This window comes from Bos grunniens, chromosome 13 (genome assembly GCF_055505025.1).
Source record: "Bos grunniens cultivar Pamir isolate PY7600 chromosome 13, Bosgru_T2T1.0, whole genome shotgun sequence".
NCBI classification, from domain to species: domain Eukaryota; kingdom Metazoa; phylum Chordata; class Mammalia; order Artiodactyla; family Bovidae; genus Bos; species Bos grunniens.
In genome coordinates, this window is record NC_141177.1 from 55031806 (window position 1) to 55058349 (window position 26544).

General features: G+C 45.2%; 1 protein-coding gene across 12 annotated transcripts in view; it reads left to right on the top strand.

The window, feature by feature from the left end:
• The window catches only part of FRMD4A (FERM domain containing 4A), a 521947-nt gene that overhangs the window by 359531 nt on the left and 135872 nt on the right, over positions 1 to 26544 (top strand). For all 12 annotated transcript variants that reach the window (XM_086334274.1, XM_086334272.1, XM_086334273.1 and 9 more), the window contains exons 4-5: positions 1950 to 2042; positions 15835 to 15919. In XM_086334274.1, the coding sequence (XP_086190400.1) occupies positions 1950 to 2042; positions 15835 to 15919 (178 nt within the window). The remainder of the gene's footprint in view (positions 1 to 1949; positions 2043 to 15834; positions 15920 to 26544) is intronic.

Sequence of the window (26544 nt, forward strand, 5' to 3'; positions counted from 1 at the left end):
GAGGAGAAAGAGGCCAGAGTTCCTCCGACAGACACTCTTTTGAGGCAGCCCTCATCCTCATCTCTGGAGCCATGGGCTCGGGCTTAGTTGAAAGAGGGGTTTGTTTATTTTTGTGCGCAGAAGGTGCGGTTTGAAAGACATCTCAAAATGGAGATGGAAAGCCTCCAGCTTTCATTATTTGGAGGCTTGGAGGAGCAAACCTTTTAATACAATGATGCAACAGCTTTTATGTTCAGTAAGCACAGCCTTTCACATGGGTGTATACGTTATAAACACCAGTGTTACACAGCGTCAGGCCCCTGAAGAAATGTTGTGCAATAGTGTCTGTTCAGCATGGGCTTACTGAGTCACAGAGATGATGGGACTCTGAACCCTTCTGAATGACGGGCTGAGACTGGGGAAGGAGAGGAGAGGAAAGGGGCAAGGTGGATCCCTTTGCTCGTCCTTGTTCTATGATTCTGTCTTGCTCTTCAAAGACCAAGCTCCTCAACTTGTCACCAAGACCCTGGTCCCCACTCTCCAGCCTCATCCCTTTCTGTTCACATGATACCACGGTGCCAGGTTTTCCTCCCCACCTCAGGGCCTTTGCACATGCTGGCCTTACTGCTTGGAATGTTATTTCCTCTTCCTCTTTGCTTTCCTTCTGTCATTCTTCAAATCTCAATCAAACACCAAGCAGCATTTCTTGGACCCCCAGTCTAGATCAGGTCCTTACAGGTCCTCATACTATTGGTAATTGCAGAATTAATCATGAAAATAATTGCTGAGTTCCTGTCTCCTGACAAGAATATAAGCATCAGGGGTAAAGGGACTGTGTCAATTTTGCTTACTGCTACATCTCCAGACCCTTATCTGGAGAAGATGATCAATTAATATTTATGGAGGGAGGAAGGGAAGGAAGAAAGAAATGCAGAAGTGACTCCATTTGCATATCATCAAGTATTTCCACGGTTCACTGTTTAAAATAGCTTTAATGAGATAAAATTGACATGCAGTAAACTACACAATTAAAGTTTACAATTTCCTAAGTGTTGATATGTCTGCACTCAAGAAGCCATCCCCACTTTCAAGATAATGAACATCTCCATCACACCCAAAGGTTTGCTCATCCCCCACCACACACACGCACTATCCCACCATCAAGCACCCCTGGCAACCACCAATCTGCTTTCTGTTGCCCCAGATTAGTTTGTACTTTCTAGAGTTTTCTATAAATGGTATCATACAATCTGTACTCTGTTTGTCTGGCTTCTCCCACTCAGGATAATTATTTTGTGATTCATCTTTGTTGCTCTGTGTATTAATAGCTCATTGTCTTTGTCACTGGGTAGTATTCCTTTCTATATCGTAATTGGTCCATTCCCCTGTGATCAACATTGGGGTTGTTTCAAGTTTCGAGCTATTACAAATAACATGAACATCTGTGTGTGAAAGTCATTGTATGGATGTCTGCTTTCCTTTCTCTTGGGTAAATTCCTAGGAGTGGAGAGGCTGGGTCCTGTGCTAGGTGTATGCTTCATTTTTAAAGAAATTGTCTCTGATTCACTTTGTACCCCAATCTGCTTCCAGCATGATATGGTGAAGATTGCTAACATGTTTCTAAAGGGTGTTTGGAGGCCTTCAGACAGAAAAGACTGTCTTTCTTCCCTGTGGTGGTCAGGGAATTCAGGACAAAAAAAAGAATGATTGCCTTTTCATTTCAGTGCCATCAAGGAAATGGACTGTGGGTCTCAAATCCCCAACTGTGATTGTTACATGGTATCTCCTGCTGATGCACTGTTTCTCCAGTGTTTCCTTTGGTGTCTGAAAACTACTAGAACTTAAGAGTGAAGCAGAGGTCCATGTGTATCTGTGCTCCAGCATGTACCATATATGCAGACATAGACCTTCATCCCGGGTAACTTTGGCAACACCCAAAGGTCTAATCCACTGGTCTCTCTTTTCCACAGGGGACACTTGAACTGGCTTCAGCTAGATCGAAGAGTCTTGGAACATGACTTCCCCAAAAAGTCGGGACCAGTGGTTTTATACTTTTGTGTCAGGTACGAACATTGGGTATCCACCCTTTTGCTTTTTTTCCCCTTTGTCAGAAAAGCCCAGGAGGGTAGAGCAAACAAAGAAAAGGGAACTCAGGTTTATCTTGGTTCGCTGCCAGGAGTAGAGGTCGTGGTATAGAGTTCCATGTAAACGTAGGGCGTGAGCGTGTAAGGCTTGAACACACATGTTTTTGCTCTGGCACTAGAATGCTTCTGTGGAATGAAGGTAAAACCTTTTTGGTTTTGCTTTTTGGGTGGGGGAGAGGGGAAGAGGGCATATATCTCAAAGGAAACTGAGTCTCTGAGAATAACACAAACCTGTGGATTCCTTTGTTGGTGTTTGAAGCCACATAACAAAAGTCTGTGTATTCTTTCTTTCTGCCACTTGGCTTCTTGAAACTTGTGTGCTTTATCCCAGGTAGGAATAGTTGCAACCCAGCAACAAACCACAGATAAATGCATTTCCCAGTATGGGAAGCTAAGTTATAATAATATTTCAGAAACAGTAGGAATTTTCTGTTCATTAATCTAGTGTAAGAAGTTTTATTTTGTGACTGCAGAGAACTATAAGCTTCTCACATTTAATGTTTGCAACAATCTAATGGAGTCAAGACTTCAGACTTGACTTACCACTGGGCTTGCAAAAGGTTGTGTGAAGCCAGAGTGGGGATCACGTCAGGAGTTCAAGGGCAAAGTACTGATGCAAATCATGTGAAACAGATCCAGAATCTGAGCCCCTAGACCCAGCAGCTCTCTGAGTACCCTGTCTGTTGAGCACCAGGCTATTTCTGCTGCACAGCTGCAGAGGTGTTTGGGTTCAAATGCTTTGGTCTTAAAATGCACACCAACCCTTCCACCCAAGGCATAGACTCAGCGCCTTTAAAACATGTGAATAGAAATTCAAGAGCAGGACACCATCGCATTACAATTGAGTTCTTCCTAAAGAACACAACTAGGAATGCAGTTTTAATCAAAGCCACCTTGATACCACAAGAGGCAAAATCAGAGGTAAAGGTGCCTCTTACAGGTGGGAACGTGTCTGTATCTCAGCTGACAGAGGAAATGTAAACTTGCTTTTAATGCCTTTTTGACTTGTTTAACAGCTGGGAACATATCAAAACTGATCTTCACCATTTGCATCCCTGATGAGCATGCTTTCTGTGTCATATTCTCTTTAATAGGGGCTACATTTTCTCTGATAAATGGAAAAGTCATTCTATAAAGCAAAGAGGAACAGTAGCACCAGGAGGGGTGGCAGCATCAAGGGAGACTTGCTTGCATTTAAGCAGGTCATGAACTTATAATCAGAGGGGAACACGTCCATACACTTGACATGTACCTGGCCCCGCTTCTTCTTGGTGTTTTTTTGCGAACATTAGTCAAGAAGAAAAACACTGGGCTGGTTGCATATTAGCTATTTTTTCAAGTGTTTTTTATGAGCTGAGTTATTTGTGGGTTCGGGGAACCAAGCTTTGAAGAAAAGCTTGGGACAGCATGAGATTGCCTGGTTGCAATGTTTGCAGTCTAGGATCTGCGTGCCAACACGTCCAAATCTCTCCAGGCCAATGTCTCTCCCTGGGACCAGATACACAGAGGACTGCCGCGGTAGGCCAGTGCAACCAGCCTGGCAACAGGCTGACTGAAGACCCAAGGACATGTGGTTTGCTGAAGCAGGCATCTCCCCAAATGCTCACTGGGAAAATCTCTCCAAAATCACATTTAGTGATGGACACCCCACAGAAACACAAGGCAGAGCTTCCTGTAGCTCGTCCTACTAGCAGGTCTTTCTGGAGAGCCTCGGGTTTCTATTTCTGGTTACTTCTTGGCCATCTGTGGAGGTCAAACTCAACAGGTCCAAAGCCAAATTCATCATCTTCCCACCTACCTCCCCAGACCTCCTGTGATCACATCAAATGTGACATTGTTATCCATTTATTATAGGCTTAAATCGTTGTTGTTGGGTTTTTTTTTTTTGCTAAAACACAATTTATTGTCTTACAGTTCTGGAGATCAGAAGTTCTAGAGATCAGAAGTCCAAAAAGGATCTTATAAGACTAAAATCAAGCTGTGGGCAGCAGGATCATATTCCTTCTGGATTCTCTAGGGGAGGATCCTTTCTTTGCCCTTCCAGATTCAAGAGTTTAGTCTTAAATTTTTTTTTTTTTTTTGGTCTTGTAAGTGAAAGTGTTAGTCTATCAGTCATGTCCAACTCTTTGTGACCCCATGGAATCCTCTGTCCATGGGATTTCCCAGGCAAGAATACTGGAGTGGTTAGCCATTCCCTTCTCCAGGGGATCATCCAAACCCAGGAATCAGACCTGAGTCTCCTACATTGTAGGCAGATTCTTTACCATCTGAGCCACCAGGGAGGCCCCCTTTTTTTTTTAAATCTTATGACTCTATAAATTCAAAATTAACCTTATCTAATTAACTACATCGATCTAAAATAAAGGTCTCGGCAGGCCTGTGTTGCCTGCTTAAGGTTCTCAAAGAGTCTATTCCCTTGACTTTTTAAAAAATTGTATTTTGGCTGTGTTGGGTCTTTGTTGTGGCCCAAGAGCTTCTCTAGGGATCTTAATTCCCTAATCAGAGATCGAACCAGCACCTCCTGCCCTGAAAGGCAGATTCTCAACCACCAGACCACCAGAGTAGGCCCTGTTCCCTTCACTTTTGCCACTTTCAAGAGACCGCCCACATTCTTAGACTCAAGGCCGCTTTTCCCTACCTTGAAAGCCAGCAATGTCAGTAGGCTTAAATCTTAACGTCTGTCCTCCTTTCCTTCCCCTCAGATTGTTACAGGCATTAATTCTCTGCTGCTGCTTACAAAATCTTTCCCTGCTTTTCCCTCTCCTCTCTATTACCTGAACTCAGGCCCTCATCTTCTGTCACTTGAATTATCACATCAGACTCCCAGGGAGGGTGTCTCCTTAGCACTGGCCACAGAGGATCCTGTCTCCCGGAACCCCTACTTTCCCTGAGTCCCCAGTTTGCAGCTGGCTGAACAGCACGCAGCAAAACTCTGATCATTTGTCTTCTCCCAGAGAGGAGGCAGATTTTCCCTTGGGGATGAATTCTGTGCTTTTACCTTGATTTTCGGCCTGGGAAGAATTCCCAGTTTATAACTTCATGCCTTTCTGAGAATGGCTACAGGCTATATTTTTCCAAAGGAGTGGTATGACAAATTATCTTCATAAAAGACCCAGACCTTGGAGTATACCAGAGTCTCTGAAAGACATCCTGTCCAACTGGGCTCTTTCTCTTTGTGTCCATACTGACCTTTCTAAGCAAGAAGCCAGGTGTCCATCATCCGTGCATTCCCCATGCACCCTGACTCTCCACGCCTTCACTGCCACTCTCCTTTCCTTTAAACATCTATGTTACATCTGTGTAACATGTGTACAGTCATATCAGAGAATAAAGGCAGAAGAAAACCACCTGATAAAAGAGACCATGGGGGAGATTGGCTGCCTTAAGCCAAGATTTAGGAACTCTTCAAGTAGAAATCTTAACCCTTTGTCACCAAGGATCTGTGTTTGTGCTGCCACCCAGCATAGCTTGTTCCTTGGCATTTATATATTCTTTCACTGCAGTGCATATTCAAAACATCTAGGCAGAATTAGCGCCTCCTTTCAACCAATTAGGAAAAATACGACCCAAATATATTAATAAATAATGTGAATTGGAACTCACAGAATTCTGTTTATCCTCTAAGCCAGGAAATAAACTTTTCCTTCTGATAGGTCAGTTGGTAAAGAATCTGCCTGCAATGCAGGAGACCCCAGTTCGATTCCTGGGTTGGGAAGATCTGCTGGAGAAGGGATACCCACTCCGGTATTCTTGGGCTTCCCTGGTGGCTCAGCTGGTGAAGAATCCACCTACAATGCAGGAGACCTGGCTTGGGAAGATCCCTGGAAAAGGGAAAGGCTACCCACTCCTATATTCTGGCCTGGAGAATTCCATGGACTGTAGAGTCCCTGGGGTCGCAAAGAGTTGGACACGACTGAGCAACTTTCACTGTCTTTCGCTTCCTTGGAGGGTGTGAAGCAAGGCAGCCTCAGAATAACAGGAAGGAGGGCTGAGAACCTGCCATCACTGACCCATTATTTAGCCTCAAAGGGACTTGATCACTACAGCTCTCATCAATCAAATGACCAGGAATGGCCACAGCGACATCAGGGTCTTAGTAATTACCTAAAAAGGAAAAAGGTCAGAGAGAAGGCAACTGTCCATTACTATGGGTGAATTAGTTTGCAACAGTCCTTGAAGCACTATTGTTTTTCCTAATCAAGATAAGGAGATGGGGGACCAAGATGTTTAAGTAAACTCTCTCCCCAGCATGGCTAGTAAGTTACTGTATCTGTCCAGCCAGATCTGACTCCCATCCTGGGGCCTTGCCCTCTGCACCACGCAGTCTCCCTCTCACAAATGAAAGGGGACATCAAGATTGCTAATCAGAGAGCCTACCATTGCTCCCTGTGCAGGCAGGGCCAGAGGACCTGAGTCGAGATCGCTAGCCTTGACCCATCTTGGGCTCCATGCTTGGCCTCATCTGCAGCCCTGGCGTCCATCTGCAAAGGACAACTGCACCCAGCACTGGGTGAGAGGGGCGGTGAGAAAGGCAGCCCTCCCAGACCTGACCTTGCTGCTCTGGGACTGCCCAAGTCAGCACCATGGACAGAGCGCCCCCTGCGGGGACAACCGCAACCTGCAGTCCAGAAGCTTGGCAGCCCCATTGGAAACCACCTTAGCAAATGGAAGGGGAGTCTTAAAGAGGGAAGCAGAGATGTGTGCCATTAGTCCCTCTTGAGAGGGACCTGCCATCTCCTGACAACAGGGACCTCCAGTGTGGAGACATTCTGCCCTGTGCTGTGCTCTCTCCTATTCTATGGAGAAAACTCCTCTGTCCAGCTGGTCCGTTTTTGTCATTCTGAGCTGCATCACTGCTGGACATTAAGAGCCAAAAGCCTATCATTTCAACTATGGGTTGTCAACAGCTTTCTAACTTGTGAACTCCATGCTAAGTACTCACCATCATCGATGGGTTTGGGTATTGGTTTATGAATACTCATTGGGAGCTTGTATGATGTAGATGCTGTTTGAGGATTTAAGATCAGATCAGTGAACAAGTTAAACCCCCCAACTTCCAGGGTCCCTTTCTCCCACCTCCATCCCTCTCTCCCTCTCCCTCTCTCTCATACACACACACACACCTCATTCCATTATCTGAGGCTGGTGGGTCCACATACCTTCTAGTTCCAGTGCCTCCCACCACCTCAGGGAGCTTACTCCCCTCAGTCTCCACTCTTTTTCTCTATCTTAAGCCGCTTCTTCTCCACAGAGCCCTCCCTCCACATCCACAGCACTCTCACCCTCACAAAAGAAAATACCTTCCCTGACTTGCCTCCTCCTGCAGCTCCTACCCCTGTGCCCCCTTATGTTCACAGCAGAGGTTCGGAAGGATGGACTTGCCCCTTTTCCCATGTCCCACTGATCCCTCAGTCTCTAAGGGTCCAGTGTCTGGTCCCATTAGCCCCATGGTAACTGGAGATCTCTGGGCACCAAATTGCACAGGCGCTTCTCTGCCCTCATGTCTGAATCAAGTAACATCATCATCTTTCTGCCCCCAAACCTGGTCTTCTTGCTTTGATGCCTCCTTATCTCTGCAGTGGGCACCACCACCCATTCAGCCCCTCAAGCCAGTAACTTGAAACTCAGCCTGGATGTCATCAGCTCTCTCCCACCTGTTCCCTTCTCTGCCCTCTTATCTGTGAATTCCTCTTATCTAACATATCTTAAATAGCTCTGTCCTTTACCTTCCATGGGCTTCCCTGGTGGATCAGATAATTAAGAATCTCTCTGGGCTGCCGTCTATGGGGTCGTACAGAGTCAGACACGACTGAAGCGACTTAACAGCTGCAATGCAGGAGACCTAGGTTCAATCCCTGGGTCGGGGAGATACCCTGGAGAACGGAATCACAAACCACTCCAGTATTCTTACCTGGAGAATTGCATGGACAGAGGAGCCTGGCGGGCTACAGTCCATGGGGTCACAAAGAGTCAGACAACTGAGTGACTAACATTTTCACTTTTACCCTCCCTGTACACGCCCCTGTCTGTAATTAGGACCTTCATAAGTCTCAGCTGATCCTGAAATCTCCTTGTTCATCTCTGCTTCAGGTCTTGGCCCCTCCCACCCTCTTCTATATGTTGTCACTGAGCACCTTTCTAGGATTGTCATTTGATCCCCAATGCATTATCATGCTAAGGCTGCCCTCGCTTGTCCTGGGTGACCTGACTTGTGCATGCCTCTCCAGCCTCATCTCTCCCCACCCCCTGACCCCTCACACATCTTCTACAAGCCTCCCAGTGATCAGTTTGACAAAGATCACATTCAATGACAAGGTCATTGTTTAATGCCATGAGGCAAGCTCCCCAAATTGAGAGCAGTGACCCTCTGGTAGGGACCACCAGTCAAGCTTAATAAGTAGGTCAAGAGGGTTTCCCTGATGGTCCAGCAGTGAAGAATTTGCCTTGCAGTGCAGGGGACACTGGTTCAATCCCTGGTACAGGAAGTCCCAACATGCCACAAGGCAACTAAGCCCATGTGCCTAGAGACTGTGCTCTGCCACAAGAGAAGCCACCACAATGAGAAGCCGCGGACTGCAACTGGAGAGTAGCCCCGACTTGCCACGACTGGAGGAAGCCCACACACAGCAATAGAGACCCAGAACAACCAAACACAATTAAGAAAATAAAGAAATAGGTCAAGAAAAAATAGAAGGAAAAATATGCCTATTCACCCAAAGAAGTCGCTCTGTCCTTTTTGGGGTTTTTTTGTTTTTATTTTTTGACCATGAGACAGGTGAGATCTCATCCCTGATCCGGGATCAAACCCATGATGCCTATGTTGGAAGCACAGGATCTTTACCACTGGACCGCCAGGGAAGTCCCCTTCTTTAGGGAAGTCCCCTTCTTTTTTTTTTTAATGGACTTAAGTTTGTGCTCAGGATAATTCCTCCGTGTCTGGGTGTTCCTTTCATTGTGTGTTCTGCAGCCAAGTGTTCTTGGAGCTCTGGTCATCGACATTGTTTATAGGAAAATAAATAGAAGTTAGATGTGTCTCTTCAAACCTAGAGTTTCACAAACAATAAAATAAAGTGAGCTACAGAGAAGAAAAAAAAGAGAGGAGATGCCAGGAAGCTGTCATCTGGGAGGGGGGATGTTATAGCCAAGTTCACGACCTGCCTGTTGGTGTCTTTCGGGGCTAATTAAGACAGCAAGTGCTGTTTCCTGTCACTCGCAGTAACAACGATGGTGTGGACCTAAAAGGAGGTGTCCACTAACCAGAACTCATTAGATCTCGACTGGGTGTCCCAGTTAGGATTCTCGGCGCTGTTGAAATTCTCAACATCAGAGATACTTGGCTGCATAAACTCACAGCAGTATTAATTATCTTTCTCATTACTATCGCTCCTTTTTGCTACCAAAAGCCAGCATTCCAAATGTGACATTTGTGTTCATTATGAAATGAAATCATTGGGCCATTTAATTAACACTTGCCGTAAATAGTCAGTGATTCCCAAGTGCCAAGTGGGGATGTGAGAGGGAGGAGGGGGAGCGAGAGGGCCCATAGGAGCCCCTAGCTGATGTCATCCTGCAGGGGGGTGTTCAGTCTGCCGCCACCTGAGGCTTCTACAGGTTAAGGGGACCAGACTCCCCGAAGGCTCCAGAGCCTTGAGTATTGAATACACTCAGACACGTAATAGCATAGCACATATGTATTCCTACTTCAGACCATCTGATAAAATATCCTCAGACTGGCATCATCTGGGTCAGGTTGCGTGTGGCATCAGTCATGGTACTGAGCCAGGTTTGCCCTTGGCCCAGAGCACTGTTTCCTTTGACTCAAAAAGAAGCCCTGTGATTCAGTCCTACTGGGAATTCCCTGGCAGTCCAGTGGTTAGGACTTGGTGCTTTCACTGCCCGGGGCCTGGGTTCAGTCCCTAGTCAGGTAACTAAGATGTCACAAGCTGCACAGCATGGGAGAATAAAGAAAAAGATTCAGCCCTATTAAATGCGCTGAAGAACCTGTTTTAGGTTTTTAAAAAATATATTTATTTATTTGGCTGCTTTGGGTCTTCGTTGCAGCACGTGGGATGTTTGTTATGGCATGTGAGTTTCTCTAGTTGTCGTACACCGGCTTAGTTGCCCCAAAGCGTGTGGGATCTTAGGTTTCCAACCAGGGGTCAAACCTGCATCCCCTGCCTTGGAAGGTGGATTCTTAATCACCAAACCATCAGGGAAGTTCCCATGAAGAGCCTGTTTTAGAATGTAGGCCTTATTTTTATTCAGGTACTTGGGGCCAACGGATAAGGAAATGACTAACATTGAAAAGAGAGACTGCTAGTTGATTCCCAAGAGGAGAGGGTTCCCAGCAGAGTAAAGCACGTGGGGAAGCACCAGGCTCGGCCAGGAAGCAGAGGGAGTGAGGTACCTGTGGGCAAGAGCCTTCACTGTGGTTTCTGCAGGAATAGATCAGGCGTGGTAAGCAGGCTTAGGACTGGCTAGTTTGAATAACTTTAGCAGCCTCTGGGGGTATGTGGACTCTCCCAAGTTATCCAGTTCTTGGCTCTGAGATAATTAAGGAAGGTGAATAGCAGCCTGGAGTGTGAAATTCCCCTGGGGCAGGCGAGGAAAGGGGTTGTAGGCATTGGATTGCCCACAGGGTAAGCAAGACCCCGGATGTCAAGGCATCCAGACCCGTCAGTTAATACAGAATCAGGCTTGGAATCATCCACACAGACCCTCTGAATACGAGAGACATCATCCGTTTCCTTAGGTTTACCCAGAGACCTGGAATGTTTTTTGTGAACCCGCTCTAACGCTGACATTCCGCACTGGTAGGTAAGGAAATGCAACATCGCCATCTAGTGCCTCAAAGGAGGACCTTTGATAAGGTTCTCAGGAAAAACCAAAAGAGCAGATAAGTGTTAGTCGCTCAGGCGTGCCTGACTCTGCCACCCCATGGACTGCAGCTCGCCAGGCTTCTCTGTCCATGGGACTTCCCTGGCAAGAATACTGGAGTGGGTAGCCATTCCCTTCTCCAGGGGATCTTCCCAACCCAGGGATCAAACCCAGGTCTCCTGCATTGCAGGTGGATTCTTTACCGTCTGAGCCACCAGGAAAGCCCCAAAGAACAGAACTGGGATCTCCACTTTGAACAGACACTGTCAACCTTCCCCATTTCCCTAGAAGTTCTCTCCGAGTGTATATTGGGCCTTGGCTTGGGATTGAGATGTCCAAGGTCTGTTTTCCTCTGGGCACTTTTGACTCACCAGCTCCCTAGCACAGATGGAAAGTTCAGGATGAATTAAATACCCAGGATTACAGAACAATAATATGACAGCCCTGGAACTCACTGGGTTTCCCAGGCTGTTTCTTGGTGATAAAGGTTAACAGGAAACTGCTTTCCAGTTTCTGTCAAAAGGAAGTGATTTTTTTTTCCCTCCACCTCAGAATATAGTTATTTCCTCCACCTTCCTGTCTCTTGTGAAGCCAGAGAACAAATACTACCTCAAAAGGCATAAAATTTGCCATCTCATTTCAGTTTCCCATTATTAGAGAGCTGGAAAGGGAATTGTAATGTTTTTGCTTAATATGCTGTTGAAGAAAAAATTGGGAGGGGGTGGGACAGAATGTCTTCACTCCTTAATTGTCAAGCATTAAAATGAATGGTATCAAGACGTAAGGCATTGTTTTGAAAATCAAGTTATTTCAGACCCAACAGCTTTAGGTTCATAATTATTACCGAACTAAGGTCACTCACTGGCAAATTCCAAAAGCCTCTGGTGTTCTCCTGGCTCTAGGATTCAAAGTCATCAGCATATCTCTGTGAACAGCTTTGTACGTTCACACTGAGAGAAGGGGTAGAGGGGCAGGGGCTGGGTGTGGAGTGTAAGGACCCCTAATCATTATAAATGGGCTGGGAAATCATTTATTTTTTTTTCTCCCTCCCACATGTCTTTGTCACTCATTTCACTGTCCAATAAGAACTCCTAACAGTGGTGTATGGAGCGGAGAACAGTTGAAAATCAGACTTTTTCACTCATATAAACTTACATGTTATATATACAGTAGAATACTATTCAGCCATAAAAAGAACAAAATAATGCCGTTTGCAGCAATATGGATGAAACTAGAGATTATCATACTATGTGAAGTAATTCAGAAAAAGAAAGACAAGTACCATATGATAGCACTTTTGTGTGAAATCTAAGCTGTGACACAAAAGGAGCTTATCTGTGAACTAGAAACAGACTCACAAGACTGTGGTTGCCAAGGGGGAGGCAGGAAGGGAGAGGGATGGACTGGGACTTGGGGTTTGATACCCCACCAGACTCCTCTGTCCATGGAGTTCTCCAGGCAAGAATGCTGGAGTAGGGTTTCCCTGGTGGCTCAGTGGTAAAGAATCTGCCTGCCAGTGTAGGAGGCACAGGTTCGATCCCTGATCTGGGAAGATCCCTCATGCTGCCGAGTAACTAAGCCAGTGCACCACAACTGCTGAGCCTGTGCAAAGCACAGGAGCGGCAACTACTGAGCCCATGTGGTGCAGCAACTACCGAAGCTCTCGACCCCAGAGCCCGTGCACTGGCCCAAGAGACGCCAGCGCAATGAGAAGCGTGCGTGCTGCAAACTAGAGAGTTGCCCCTGCTCTTGCAACTAGAGTAAAGCTCAGCGAAGACCCAGCACAGCCAAAAATAAAATATATATATATATATAAAGGAATGCTGGAGTGGGTAGCCATTCCCTTCTCCAGGGGATCTTCCCAACCCAGGGATCAAACCTGGGTCTCCTGCATTATAGGTAGATTCTTCACTGTCTGAGCTACCAGGGAACCCCAGATACAAATTGTTACATTTAGAATGGATAAACAGCAAGGTCCTACCATATAGCACAGGGAACTATATTCAATATCTTGTGATAAGCCATAATGGAAAAGAATACGTTTTTTTTTAAAATAATTTATAAAGAAATAAAATTTTAAAAAATTGTACACGTTGGTGCCAGGTCCTGGATTAGTGCTGGGAATGCAGAAATGAATGAGATTGGGTCCCAGCCCTTAAGGAGTCAGCAGCCTAGTGAGACGGCATCTCAGAGAACAGGGAATCTCGGGACCAGGGGCCACACAATAAGCAGAGGGTGTCACTGGAGCCCAGGAGAGGAGATCCTCTGTGGGGACCGTCCACAGAGTCAATGAAAACATGTCATGACTGAGCAAGGCGAAAGGGAGCAGGAATGAGCTGGGATCTGCAGCAGGATTGTTCTGGGGTGAGAAGAGTAGCTTGGACACAGGTATAGAGGCAGAATTGATTTGTAATAGGCCACCCTTGCAGGTCTCTGGGCTTCCCTGGTAGCTCAGCTGGTAAAGAATCCACCTGCAATGCAGGAGACCCCAGGTTGATTCCTGAGTTGGGAAGATCCCCTGGAGGAGGACATGGCAACCCACTCCAGTGTTCTTGCCTAGAGAGTCCCATGGACAGAGGAGCCTGGCAGGCTACAGTCCATGTGGTCGCAAAGAGTCGGGCACACTGAGCGACTAAGCACAGTACAGCAAGTCTCCCAGCTAATCTGGCTTTGCTGTCCCCCAACCCCCTGCCCCAAAGCCCCGTCCTGAGCCTTTGTCACCCTCCCCTCCGCCACCTGCCTTCCTTTCCCTTCCCTTCCATCTGTCTGCCTTCTTTCCTTCTGATTTTGCTATTCTGACTACCCATCGCCAAGAACCTTTTACAAGGGATGGAGTCTTTTAAATGACATCGCATTTAACTTGCAGTCCGTTCTCCATATGCATGGATCAGATGTAAAACCCTGATATGTACTGACTGTACTGCACCATTTTATATCAGAGACTTGAGCATCCAAGGGATATCCTTGGGGAGGGGATCCTGGAACCAATCCCCTGCCAATACAGAGAGACAACTGTTTTTGCTTTGAGAAGTAGAATTTGCTACCGCATTTCAAGTCTTTGTTATTAGGAGAGTGAAAGGGGCGCAGCTTCCCAGTTTCTCTGAGACTGCTGCAGACCCTTTACGGAGACCTTCATGACTTAAAATGCTTGGTCCAAAAGCAGGAGGCAAGTGCTTTGTATTTTCAGTAGGGGAAAGGGGTGATCAGCCAGCCTGTTCATTCCCAGGCTTTGCACAAATGAAGATAGAATTGTAATTTCCAAAAATTTTGTAGACCTTTCATGATGGTAATTGTAGGACTAATATCTGTGGATTGAAAATGTCTACTAATATCTGAAGTTACTCTGGAGTTACTCACAAATTTAACTGAATCTGTGTTGTATTCATCACAACAGCCTCTGTGCATATCTGTGAAATGGTCAAAGATGTTGTTTACTTAGCTGTAGACCAGAGGTTGCAAAGTGGGATGCCGTGGACTTACCCTAGCCTACACAAACCTGTTGTTTGCCTTATGCAATGTTGGTGTGTTGGTTTTGCTGTTTTTATTGTTGTTTAGTCTCGAAGTCACGTCCAACTCTTTTGCAACCCCATGGACTGTAGCCCATCACCTCCTCTGTCCATAGAATTCTCCAGGCAAGAATACTGGAGTGGGTTGCCATTTCCTTCTCTAGTAGATTTTCCCAGCCCAGGGATCTGCATGCAAGCAGATTCTTTACCACTGAGCCACCAGGAAGTTCTTAATCTGCATTAGGTTCCAGTACTTGAAAGCAGCAAACATTTTAGGTGGGGAACTGCTGATGGCGTCCTGCTGTCTTTTATAGTCTGGCAAGCAGAAGCCCAGTGTGACTTGTCCTGAATCACAAAGCCCTGGGCACAGATTACTGGGCTCTTGACTTTCCTCCCCGTGACTCCTTCCATCATATCTTAATGCTGTTCTGAAAGACCACAGCACTTGCTTTTTTCTCATTTCACCTTCTACCCCCTCTTGGTGCCTCCAATTTCCACAAGGCAGGTGCCCCCAGTTTCCATGAGGCAGGTACCCAGTTTCCATGAGGCCCCCCCAGGAGTTGTCACCCCTTACTCAGAACCTCCTCCCCTCCAAGGCTCTGCATGCCAATCATTTCCTTCTCCCCTGTCATCTCGGCTCCCTCAGTATAGCTGATCCTAAGACAAGTACAAGTGCCTTATCTAATTAGGGAATTGAATAAACTCCAGAATCAACTTGTAAAGACTTATTGAATGCAAACTTAAATAATTTCAGAATGTGTCAACTTGAAAAAAACCCCATAAGCTTCATCTGCATAAGAATCCAATTTTCATTTGGCTTCATGTTCATGAATATCACAGTGTTAAGAACACCGGCCCCAGCCTTCTGGATGTAGAGATGTCAAACCCTACCTTGCTGTCTTCAGATCTGTTGTAACCATTTCAAAGAAAATAAGGTCCTTTATTCAACTAAGCAAAAGAAATTATCTTTTAAAACTCCAACTTAACAGTGATTAGGACAGAAAGTAATGTAATGGAAACAAGTGACATTGTAAAAAAAAAAAATTGGCAACAGGTAAGGAAAATAGAAGTAAATGGTCAAGTTCAAGTTTACTCCTGGAGGCTGATGGCGAACCTGGCTCCTAGCTATGGGAAGGGCTGTCAGTCTTGATGGTCCTAATCCACTATAAATAAAACTTGAAAAGCACTAAGGAATTGATGACTTTTTCTTTTGTTCCTGTTGGGTTGGAAGTCCTCATCCTCCAGTCAGATCGTGTAACTCAGACAACTTGATTTTCTGCCTCATTGGTCGGTGTGTCCGTGGTTTACTGACAGTTGTTCTCTTGCAGGTTCTATATCGAGAGCATCTCATACCTGAAGGACAATGCCACCATCGAGCTTTTCTTCCTGAATGCCAAGTCCTGTATCTACAAGGTAAGAACTACTTCTTCCTGTTTCGAGTTTTCTGTTGAAATCTGAAAGTCTCCTTTGTAGCTGGGAATCCCAGCTTGCTGCCCCTGCTGCTGCTGCTGCTGCTGCTAAGTCACTTCAGTCGTGTCTGACTCTGTGGGACCCCATAAGACGGCAGCCCACCAGGCTCCTCCATCCATAGGATCCTCCAGGCAAGAGTGCTGGAGTGGGGTGCCATTGCCCTCTCCAATTGTGATGCTATTGATTAGTAGAAAGTGTGTTAGTCACTCAGTTGTGTCTGACTCTTTGTGATCCTATGGACTATAGCCCCCACAGGCTCCTCTGTCCAATGGATTCTCCAGGCGAGAATATTGGGGTGGGTTGCCATTCCCTTCTCTAAGGGATCTTCCTGATGCAGGGATTGAACTCCGGTCTCCTGCATTGCATCTACTACTTCTATTGATTAGTAGAAGTAATTTCTAAATTAATGGCTATAAATAAATGAGAACTCCAAGGAGCTAAAGCTGTTGTGTGTTTATAAAGTGACTCCTTCCAATCCTGTAACTGTGTTATGGTTCCTTGGAGGTGTTTCTTAACTTGATTTTAGGTGTCTCCTTAACTTGGCAACTGTGACCTAAAAGGGGAAACCCAGACTAGTGTGACAAATGCACTAGGTCTTATAACCAAATGCATGTATATTTGATCATTTTTGGATATTCTGGAAGTATCTCTCAAAAGGATGCTATTGGCACTTTGGGTGGGACAACTTTTTTCATTTATTTATTGAAGTCTAGCTGATTTAGTGGAGGAAGCCTGGCGTACTGTAGTTCGTGGGGTCGCAAAGAGTCGGACACGACTTAGTGACTGAAAAAGAACAAGAAGTTGATTTACAATGTTTTTGCTGTACAGCAAAGTGAGTCATTTATACATATATTCATTCTTTTTTTGTATTCTTTCCCACTGTGGTTTATCCTGGGATATTGAATATCATTCCCTGCACTGTTCAGTAGGGGGCCTTGTTTATCCATTCTATATATAGTAGTTTGCATCTGCTAATCCCAAGCTCCCAATCCATCCCTCTCCAGCCCACCCTGACCCTCTTATCAACCACTGTTCTCTGTGGCAGTGAGACATTTTTTTAACTGTGATAAAATTTACCATGGTAACCACTGATAAGTGTATGTTAACACTTAACAGGTATCACATGTTTACCTTGTTGTGCGACCACCATTACCATCTATCCACAGAACTGCTCCTCTTACTAAACTGAAACTCTGTATCCCTTAAACAATGATTCCCTATTCTCCACACCCCCAGACCTAGGCAACTTCTATTCTACTTTCTATTTCTCTGTATCTGACTATTCTGGGTCCCTCATATAAGGGGACTCCTGCAATATCTGACCTTCTGTGTCGGGTTTATTTTACTTAGCATAATGTCCTCAAAGTTCATCCATATTGTATCATGTGTCAGAATTTCCTTCCTTTTGACGGCTAATATTCCATTGTATGCATTCCCACCTTTTGTTTATTCATCCATCCTTCAGTGGATACTTGCATGACTTTCACTTTTTGCTTGTTAGGAGTAATGGTGCTATGAACATTGTTGTTGTTCAGTCACTCAGTCGTCTCTGACTCTGCAGCCCCACAGACTGCAGCATGCCAGGCTTCCCTGTCCTTCACTATCTCCTGGAGTTTGCCCAAACTCACATCTATTGAGTCAATGATACCATCCAACCATCTCATCCTCTGTCACCCCCTTCTCCTCTTGCCCTCAATCTTTCCCAGCATCGGGGTCTTTTCCAGTAAGTCGGCTCTTCATATCAGGTGGCTAAAGTATTGGAGCTTCAGCTTCAGCAGCAGTCCTTCCAGTGAATATTCAGGGTTGATTCCCTTTAGGATTGATTGGCTGGTGTGATCTCCTTGCTGTCCAAAGGACTCAAGAGTCTTCTCCAACACCACAATTCGAAAGCATCAATTCTTCAGCCTTCTTTAAGGTTCAGCTCTCACATCCGTATGTGACTACTGGAAAAACATAGGTTTATAAGTATCTATTCATATCCCTGCTTTCAGTTGTTTGGCGTCGATACCCAGAAGTGGAATTGCTCAATCATGTGGTAATTCTGTTTTTCAGTTTTTTAGGACCTGCCTTACTGCTTTCCATAAGGACTGTATCATTTTATATTCCCACCAACAGCACATAAAGATTCCAGATTTGCACATCCTCACCAACACTTACTATTTTCTGGGTTTAAAAAAAACAAAACAAAACAGCATCCTAGTGGTGTGAGATGATCTCTCCTTGTGGCTTTGATTTGCATTTCCCTGATGATTAGCGATGTCGAGCATCGTTTCATGTGCTCTCTGGCCATTTGTACATCTTCTTTAGGGCCACGTCTCTTCACAGTTCTTAATTGAGTGGGACAGTCTCTTGCATCCAACTTCCCATATTCTTGTAGTGTTTCCTTTCACTGGATAACCCAAAATGCCCACAGAAAATTCCGAGGACACGCTCCATCCTGGGGTTGAGAACCGTAACTGGGGCAATGTATTTAAAGTAAAGACCCACTCTGCACCCGCCGGCAAACCTCCTTCTGTTTCATGAGCGCAGCCTTAGGCCAGCTCATCAGCGGCCAGGGAGAGGGATTGCTGACAGCTCCTCCTGTGGCACCGTGGCGGGCTTGGCGCTGAGTGCTTTCTGTAAGTTATGTGGCTGAAACTTTGCACCATCTCCGAAGTGAATACTGTTCTTTATCCTAGCTTTCTCTGTGAGGCAGCTGAGACACAGGGTGGTTATGAGATTCACCAGGGTTGCATATCTACTGAGTGGCTGACGCTGGCAGCCTGACTCAGGATCGAAGAGCTCAGCCTCCGGGCTGCACTGTGCCCTCACAGTCAAACCCTCCACAGAGAACTTCAAAGCCAGCTACACCTGTTGTGACATGGCCAATGGCTGTGTTCAAAGGAGTTCCCATCCTGCTGCCTGTACTTTTCCTGCTTAACTAAACCCAGCTTTGAGGGACTGCAGCAACCCACCACACGCTGAAGCACACACACAAGACTTGAAATGGTCTATCAGCCATCACTTTTCCTTCTAGAATGATTTCAGCACCTCACTGCACAAAATAGTTCCACCAAATGCAAGTGTTCAAAATCCTGGAGGCTATGGTAGTGATCAAATTCCATCTGTGAAAGAACCTCGCTCGGTGACGGTTGCTGAACCAGGACTTAACCTGAGCTCAAGTGCAGGGCACTCTGACTAGAATATTTGGGGATTTTGCTAAATGGCAGCACAAAGACGCTAAATGTCATTCTAGGATTTGTGGTTTTCTTTCTCTCTCTAAACCTCATTTTCTCACTATAAAGTGAAAATAATACCAGTCTTACTTACCTCATAGGTAGCAAGTGTCTGATGGTCTTTGCGTAATCCATGTGAAAGCACTTTGAAAGAAATAAGCAGTGAGGACTGTCCACAAGGGGGCAGACTTGGGCAGTAAATGCTTAGAAAGTCGCTGCCTGGGTGAGATCCCCGTCAACCTTGGCAAATGAAAAGTTGCCCCCAGATTGTGCATATCCAGGCCCCTGGGTTAAGGGAGCGGACGTGGTTTCTCTCAGAGTTGTTCAGTTCAGTCTAGTCACAGATGCTGAGCTGAAGGTGACGACTTCGGTGGTTCTGAATCATGATCACAGAGGTCTCTGGGATTAATGGGAAATAAAAAAGAAATCCCCAGAACTAAATATTATAGGTTCCCCAAGTGGAGGAGGTGATACATTAGGAACAAGCCACATATAGGGTCCAGGTGCCCATGGCATCAGCCTGCCTGCAGACCTGAGTGCCCCTCTAGAGCCCCTGCTCTCTCTTCTCAGCATCTGTCCTGGAGCGTAGTGAGTCCTGCCAGTAAGCCGGAGATGGCTTTTCTGGTGGTGACAAAGGAGACAGAATCATGTCACAAGGCCACCTGTCTCTCATCATCAAAAATAATATTTTTATTTGCATAATTGACACGTAGAGTATATACAATTTTTCTTTTAATTTTATTAGAGTATAGTTACAATGCTGTTATTTTCAGGTGTACAGCAAAATGATTCAGTTATATATATTCATTCTTTTTTAGGTTCTTTTCTCATATAGGTTATCCCAGAATATTGAGTAGAGTTCCCTGTGCTATACAGTAGGTCCTTGTTGGTCATCTGTCTTATATATAGTAGTGATCGTTGTTCAGTTGCTCGGTCATGTCAGATTCTTTGTGACCCCATGAACTGCAGCATACCAAGCTTCCCCTCACTGTCTCCCAGAGTTTGCTCAAACTCATGTCCATTGAGTCGGTGATGCCATCCAACCATTTCATCCTCTGTCGCCCCCTTCTTCTCCTGCCCTCAATCTTTCCCAGCACCAGGGTCTTTTCCAATGAGTTGGCTCTTCACATAAGGTGGCCAAAGTATTGAAGCTTCAGCATCAGTCCTTCCAATGAATATTCAGGCTTTATCTCCATGCATAATGGTGTGTGTATGTTTATCCCAAGCTCCTGATTTATCCCTCCGCCACCACGTTTCCTCTTTGGTAACTATAAGTGTGTTTTCTATATCTTTAAGTCTCTTTCTGTTTTGTAAATAATTTCATTTGTTTAAACATCTCTTTCACATATATTACGTTATGTGAGACTCACGAGTGAGATGGAATCAAGTTTACTGAGGGAGGAAAGTGGTGCTGGAGACACTTAGTAACTTAGTCAAAGACAAGGAACCTGAAGTGGTGGACAGGCTTGGCACCTGTAAATATGTACAGATGGCGGAGGCTCTGGAGCAGAGTGACTGTGATTAGGGATTTGGACTTCGGGGTTCCCTTCCTACCTCTGCGTCTTAGCAACTGCAATAAATGTGGACACCTTCTGTGATGTCTCCAAACTTCATTTTCCTCTTCAGTTGAACAAGAATATTAAAAAAACCCCACCCACTAGCTTTTTGGGAAGATTAAGCCAGACAGATGTGAAGGTGGCCAGCACCCCACCAGGCACGTTACTAGCTCCCACTGAGGTAGAATTGCTCGCTTGGAATCAGATCCAAGTTCATCTTGGCTGCAGTCTTCTGTGCCGCCCGCACTGCCCTCTGGCGACTTGAGGGGCCCGAGAGCAGGGCCAGACGCATCACTGGTGGGTGATGCTGATACTGGCTGACCCAGCACCCTCCCTGTGGCTTGGGAAGCAATTCCTACAATGTACTAAAATCGAAATCTACATTGTTCAGATACAATAAGCTGTTCATTCCCACTTCCTCCAACTTATTTCATTCACTTTTTTTTTTTTTCCCTCTAATTTTATTTTATTTTTAAACTTTACATAATTGTATTAGTTTTGCCAAATATCAAAATGAATCCGCCACAGGTATACATGTGTTCCCCATCCCGAACCTTCCTCCCTCCTCCCTCCCCATACCATCCCTCTGGGCCGTCCCAGTGCACCAGCCCCAAGCATCCAGCATCATGCATTGAACCTGGACTGGCAACTCGTTTCCTACATGATATTTTACATGTTTCATTGCCATTCTCCCAAATCTTCCCACCCTCTCCCTCTCCCACAGAGTCCATAAGACTGTTCTATACATCAGTGTCTCTTTTGCTGTCTCGTACACCGGGTTATTGTTACCATCTTTCTAAATTCCATATATATGCGTTAGTATACTGTATTTATGTTTTTCCTTCTGGCTTACTTCACTCTGTATAATAGGCTCCAGTTTCATCCACCTCATTAGAACTGATTCAAATGTATTCTTTTTAATGGCTGAGTAATACTCCATTGTGTATATGTACCACAGCTTTCTTATCCATTCATCTGCTGATGGACATCTAGGTTGCTTCCATGTCTTGGCTATTATAAACAGTGCTGCGATGAACATTGGGGTACACGTGTCTCTTTCCCTTCTGGTTTCCTCAGTGTGTATGCCCAGCAGTGGGATTGCTGGATCATAAGGCAGTTCTATTTCCAGTTTTTTAAGGAATCTCCACACTGTTCTCCATAGTGGCTGTACTAGTTTGCATTCCCACCAACAGTGTAAAAGGGTTCCCTTTTCTCCACACCCCACAAAGACAGAAATATTGATCAATGGAATAAAATAGAAAGCCCAGAGATAAATCCACGCACATATGGACACCTTATCTTCGACAAAGGAGGCAAGAATATACAATGGATTAAAGACAATCTCTTTAACAAGTGGTGCTGGGAAATCTGGTCAACCACTTGTAAAAGAATGAAACTGGACCACTTTCTAACACCATACACAAAAATAAACTCAAAATGGATTAAAGATCTAAACGTAAGACCAGAAACTATAAAACTCCTAGAGGAGAACATAGGCAAAACACTCTCCGACATACATCACAGCAGGATCCTCTATGACCCACCTCCCAGAATATTGGAAATAAAAGCAAAAATAAACAAATGGGACCTAATTAACCTTAAAAGCTTCTGCACATCAAAGGAAACTATTAGCAAGGTGAAAAGACAGCCTTCAGAATGGGAGAAAATAATAGCAAATGAAGCAACCGACAAACAACTAATCTCAAAAATATACAAGCAACTCCTACAGCTCAACTCCAGAAAAATAAACGACCCAATCATTCACTTTTTAAAAAGAAAAGATTCTTATTTTTTTTAATATTTATTTATTTATTTGGCTGGGCCAGATCTTAGTTGCAGCTTGTGGGATCTAGTTTCCTGACGAGGGATTGAACCAGGGCCTCCTACATTGGGAGCACAGACTCTTAGCCACTGGACCATCAGGGAAGTGCTTCATCCACTTTTAACACATTTATGTTTATCTAAGTAATATATGATATAGTTTAAAAGTCAAGAGGCTGTTTATGAAAAAGAGCCCACCCCCCACCACTTCCAACAATTTTTAGCTGTTTCTTCTGGTATTTGCCTCTCTCTGCTTCTAAATAACTGGAACAGGGTCTTATTCCTTGATTTATCCATTTTTGATATAGGTGAGGACTGAGGTCTCCTATGCACCCACCCGCACTTTCCCCTTCCCATTTCTCCCAGTGTGGTGATACCACAATCCTACGCAAACGGCATACCCATCCACATACCATTGTTATGACTAACCCAAGTAGCATCCTGGGGCTGCGATTCCTTTTTAGACAACCAGTTATTTTACCTAAAGGTAATAACCATTTTGCCATTACTTGCTTTAGTTTCTATGCATCCATCTTTTTTTCCCAAAAGCTCCTACAGATTTTCAAATGTCTATTTGAAAATAATAGACGTTAATTTCCATACACATTGGGTAATTCATCTGTTCCTCTCTTTGGCTGGGTTTTTTGCTGTTGCCTCTGTTGTTCTTCCTGGGACCTCCCTTTTGGAACGCTCTGTCCTTCTGCTCCCGTCTGAACGTAGCCTCATTTGCAGCCCTCAGCCCAGGATGTTCCCGTTCCTGTCCCGTCTTTCCTTCACCCCAACTCTGGAGTAGGTACTTTGCTTCCTGGGTCCCGAGTCTTCTTGTGTTTTTACACTTTTGTTTCACTGGAGAACGTCCTGCAGTAATCCAGGGAAAATGTATATGGGAATTGAAATGTCTGGGTCCTTGCACACCTGAAAAAGTCTTTGTTTTGCCATCACATCTGATTTCATAGTTTCACTGGATGTGAAAATACAGAATACCTCTCAGTATATCACAGGTGTTGCCTCAGAGTCTTCAAGAGTTGCTCTGGGGAAGTCTGTGCCTGTACACTCTAAGTGGACTACCCCCACCATGACCTCCATGGGATCTGTTAGGATTTCCTTCTGTTTCCCTTTATCTGAAATTGCAGGATGGTGTGCCTTGAAGTAGGTCTTGGTAAACCCGCTGTGTTGTGTAGATGGATACTTTTAGTCTGAGGTTCGTATTCCTCTTCATATCTGGCGGGGTTTTTGTATTATTTCTTGTATGATGTCTCTCTGTTTCCTCTCTGCCCTCCTTCTGGAGCCCCCACTAATCAGAGGCTGGGCACGACCTCCTGCTTTGACATCTCGTTTCTCCTATTTTCCTTCTTTGTCATTTTGTTCTACTTTCTGGAAGATTTTCCTCAATGTTATCTTTAATCTCCTCTATTGACTTTTTAACCTTTACTATCATGCTTTGAATTTCTCAGACTTCCTTCATATTAACTGATTTTCTTTAGATACATATAATCCTATTATTGTCTTTGAACCAAATATCCTCTTGAAAGTGAAAGTGAAACTGAAGTAGTCTCCGACTCTTTGAGACCCCATGGACTGTAGCCTACCAGGCTCCTCTGTCCATGGGATTTTCCAGGCAATAGTACTGGAGTGGATTGCCATTTCCTTCTCCAGGAGATCTTCCCAACCCAGGGATTAACCTGGGTCTCCCGCATTGTAGACAGACGCTTTACCGTCTGAGCCACCAAGGAAGTCCCTAAATATCCTCTTATCTCTCCAGTAATGTTAATTATCATGCATGTTCTGTTTCTTTCCAGTTCTTTTTGTTTCCTGTTGATTTTTTTGGTCTCTGTCTTTTATGTGGGCTTCCCAGGAGGCGCTAGTGGTAAAGCACCGGCCTGCCAATGCAGGAGACATAAGAGACACCGGTTCGATCTCTGGGTCAGGAAAATCCCTTGGAGGAGGGCATGACAACCCAGTCCAGTATTCTTGCCTGGAGAATCCCATGGACAGAGGAGCCTGGCAGGCTACAGTCCATGAGATTGCAAAGAGTCAGACATGACTGAAGTGACAGAGCGAGCATGCACTCTGCCTTTTATGTAGGGGGCTTTCCATCCACAACTAAGAGTGAGACACTCAAAAGCTCCCAGTGCCCAGGTGGAGATGGTCCCCTGTGTCTGTGTCCCTGGCAAGCTCGTTCTTTCAGCAGGAACCCCGAGTATCAGCGCTTGGGGTCTTTTCTCGTGACTCTTCATTGCCTTACTTCGCTCCTGGGATGTCAGCTCCCACTTTAGCATTTGGGGGAGGGAGTGGCCACCACTGGGGTGTAGACCTCCTTTTAATCCCTGATCGCTCTGCCCACTTCATCCCAGCTTCCTGGGTATCATCTTCTCCAGAGAACCAACTTCTGATCTCTTCAACAGCACAAAAGTGAGGAAAGATGTTTTGTTTGTTTATCTTGTCATTTTCCCCAAGCCACGAATGCCAGCTCCCGCCCTCCACTCTTCCTTCACCAGGAGGCAGAAAACATAACTACAGTGGGTCCTCTCTCACTTCTCCTTTCTTTTCAGTCCCCTTATTTTCTACCAAAAAGAGCAGGAAATAACAGTCATAATCTGTCCAAGATGCAGAACGTTAGAATCTGGTCAGCAGTGACCAGGGCTGGAAGTATTGCCTTTAAGTGGAGCAGGAGGAGGTTTAGAAAGGGGTCACTGATGCCCCACGTGGCCATTTTGCTCCAACAGCGTTTCTGTTGTTTTTCAGCTTGGTTGTGTTTCAAGTGGATGATGGAAAGGAAATTTATGGCCAAGGGATGGATAAAACTCATTCAGAAATGTGTGTCTGGTTCCTAGGAAAGCTCACATGGGAAGTGGGCCTGGGATGATGTGTTTTTCCTGGGAAGCGACACAGGAAACCAGAGCTCCTCCTGCCAGGCTTTCCATCTGGCCGTCTCTCTTCTGGGATGTGGCTTCCTCCGTCAACTGGAGAGGCCCATCAGTTAGTCCGGCCAGGGAACAGTGGACTTGTCATGCTAGAGGGAGTGATGGGGTGGATGTGGACTCTAATCCCAGCACTTTCCCCACCTTCAGGATGGAATCCTGCCTGCTTGGAATTCTCCACTGGCCGAGTGAGATTGCTGTCAAAAATTAGTTGCCACAATCATTTTCAAAAGCTTTGCAAAACAACAATTTCTAGGTCATAAAATGTCAAGTGTTTTTTTCAATGTTTAGGAAGAAGGATTCCCTTAGATGATAGGTCTTAAAGTTATAAGGAAATAAAGAACTCTGCAGTCCAGCTTCCAGTCGTCTTCAGTGGCATACCTTCCAAGAGACAAGAAGAGAGGCTCACTTGCTGAAGGACCTTACACTGCTATTCAGTCCCTCGGAGGAGTTATCTGATCCTCAGATGACTTAAGTTGGGTGAAGTAAGGGACTGGTCAAGATGACTAGCTGCCTTGTTTGAATCTCACATTTAAACTGAAGGGGATGACCATCCACTTTTTAAATAAATCCATCTATCACATTTAAATGCTTGATCTCAAAATGTATCTTGTCAAATATTATAACCAAAGAGGCAGGACCCCTGGTCACCATCTGAGAATGCACAGAAATATGTCTTGTTGGGTTGGAGAAAAAGTTGGCACTAGCATTTTTCTAAGTAAATTTTGATAATCAGCTTCTTTTGATGTATCACTGAACCAGACGCATGCTGCTGCTGCTAAGTCACTTCAGTCGTGTCCGACTCTGTGCAACCCCATAGATGGCAGCCCGCCAGGCTCCCCAGTCCCTGGGATTCTCCAGGCAAGAACACTGGAGTGGGTTGCCATTTCCTTCTCCAGTGCATGAAAGTGAAAAGTAAAAGTGAAATCGCTCAGTCATGTCTGACTCTTCGTGACCCCATGGACTGAAGCCTACCAGGCAGGTGCATAGTCAATGTGGAAAAAAAACAAACTTAAAATCCCTCCTTTGTGCTGGGGGTCTTGTCCAGCCTCCCG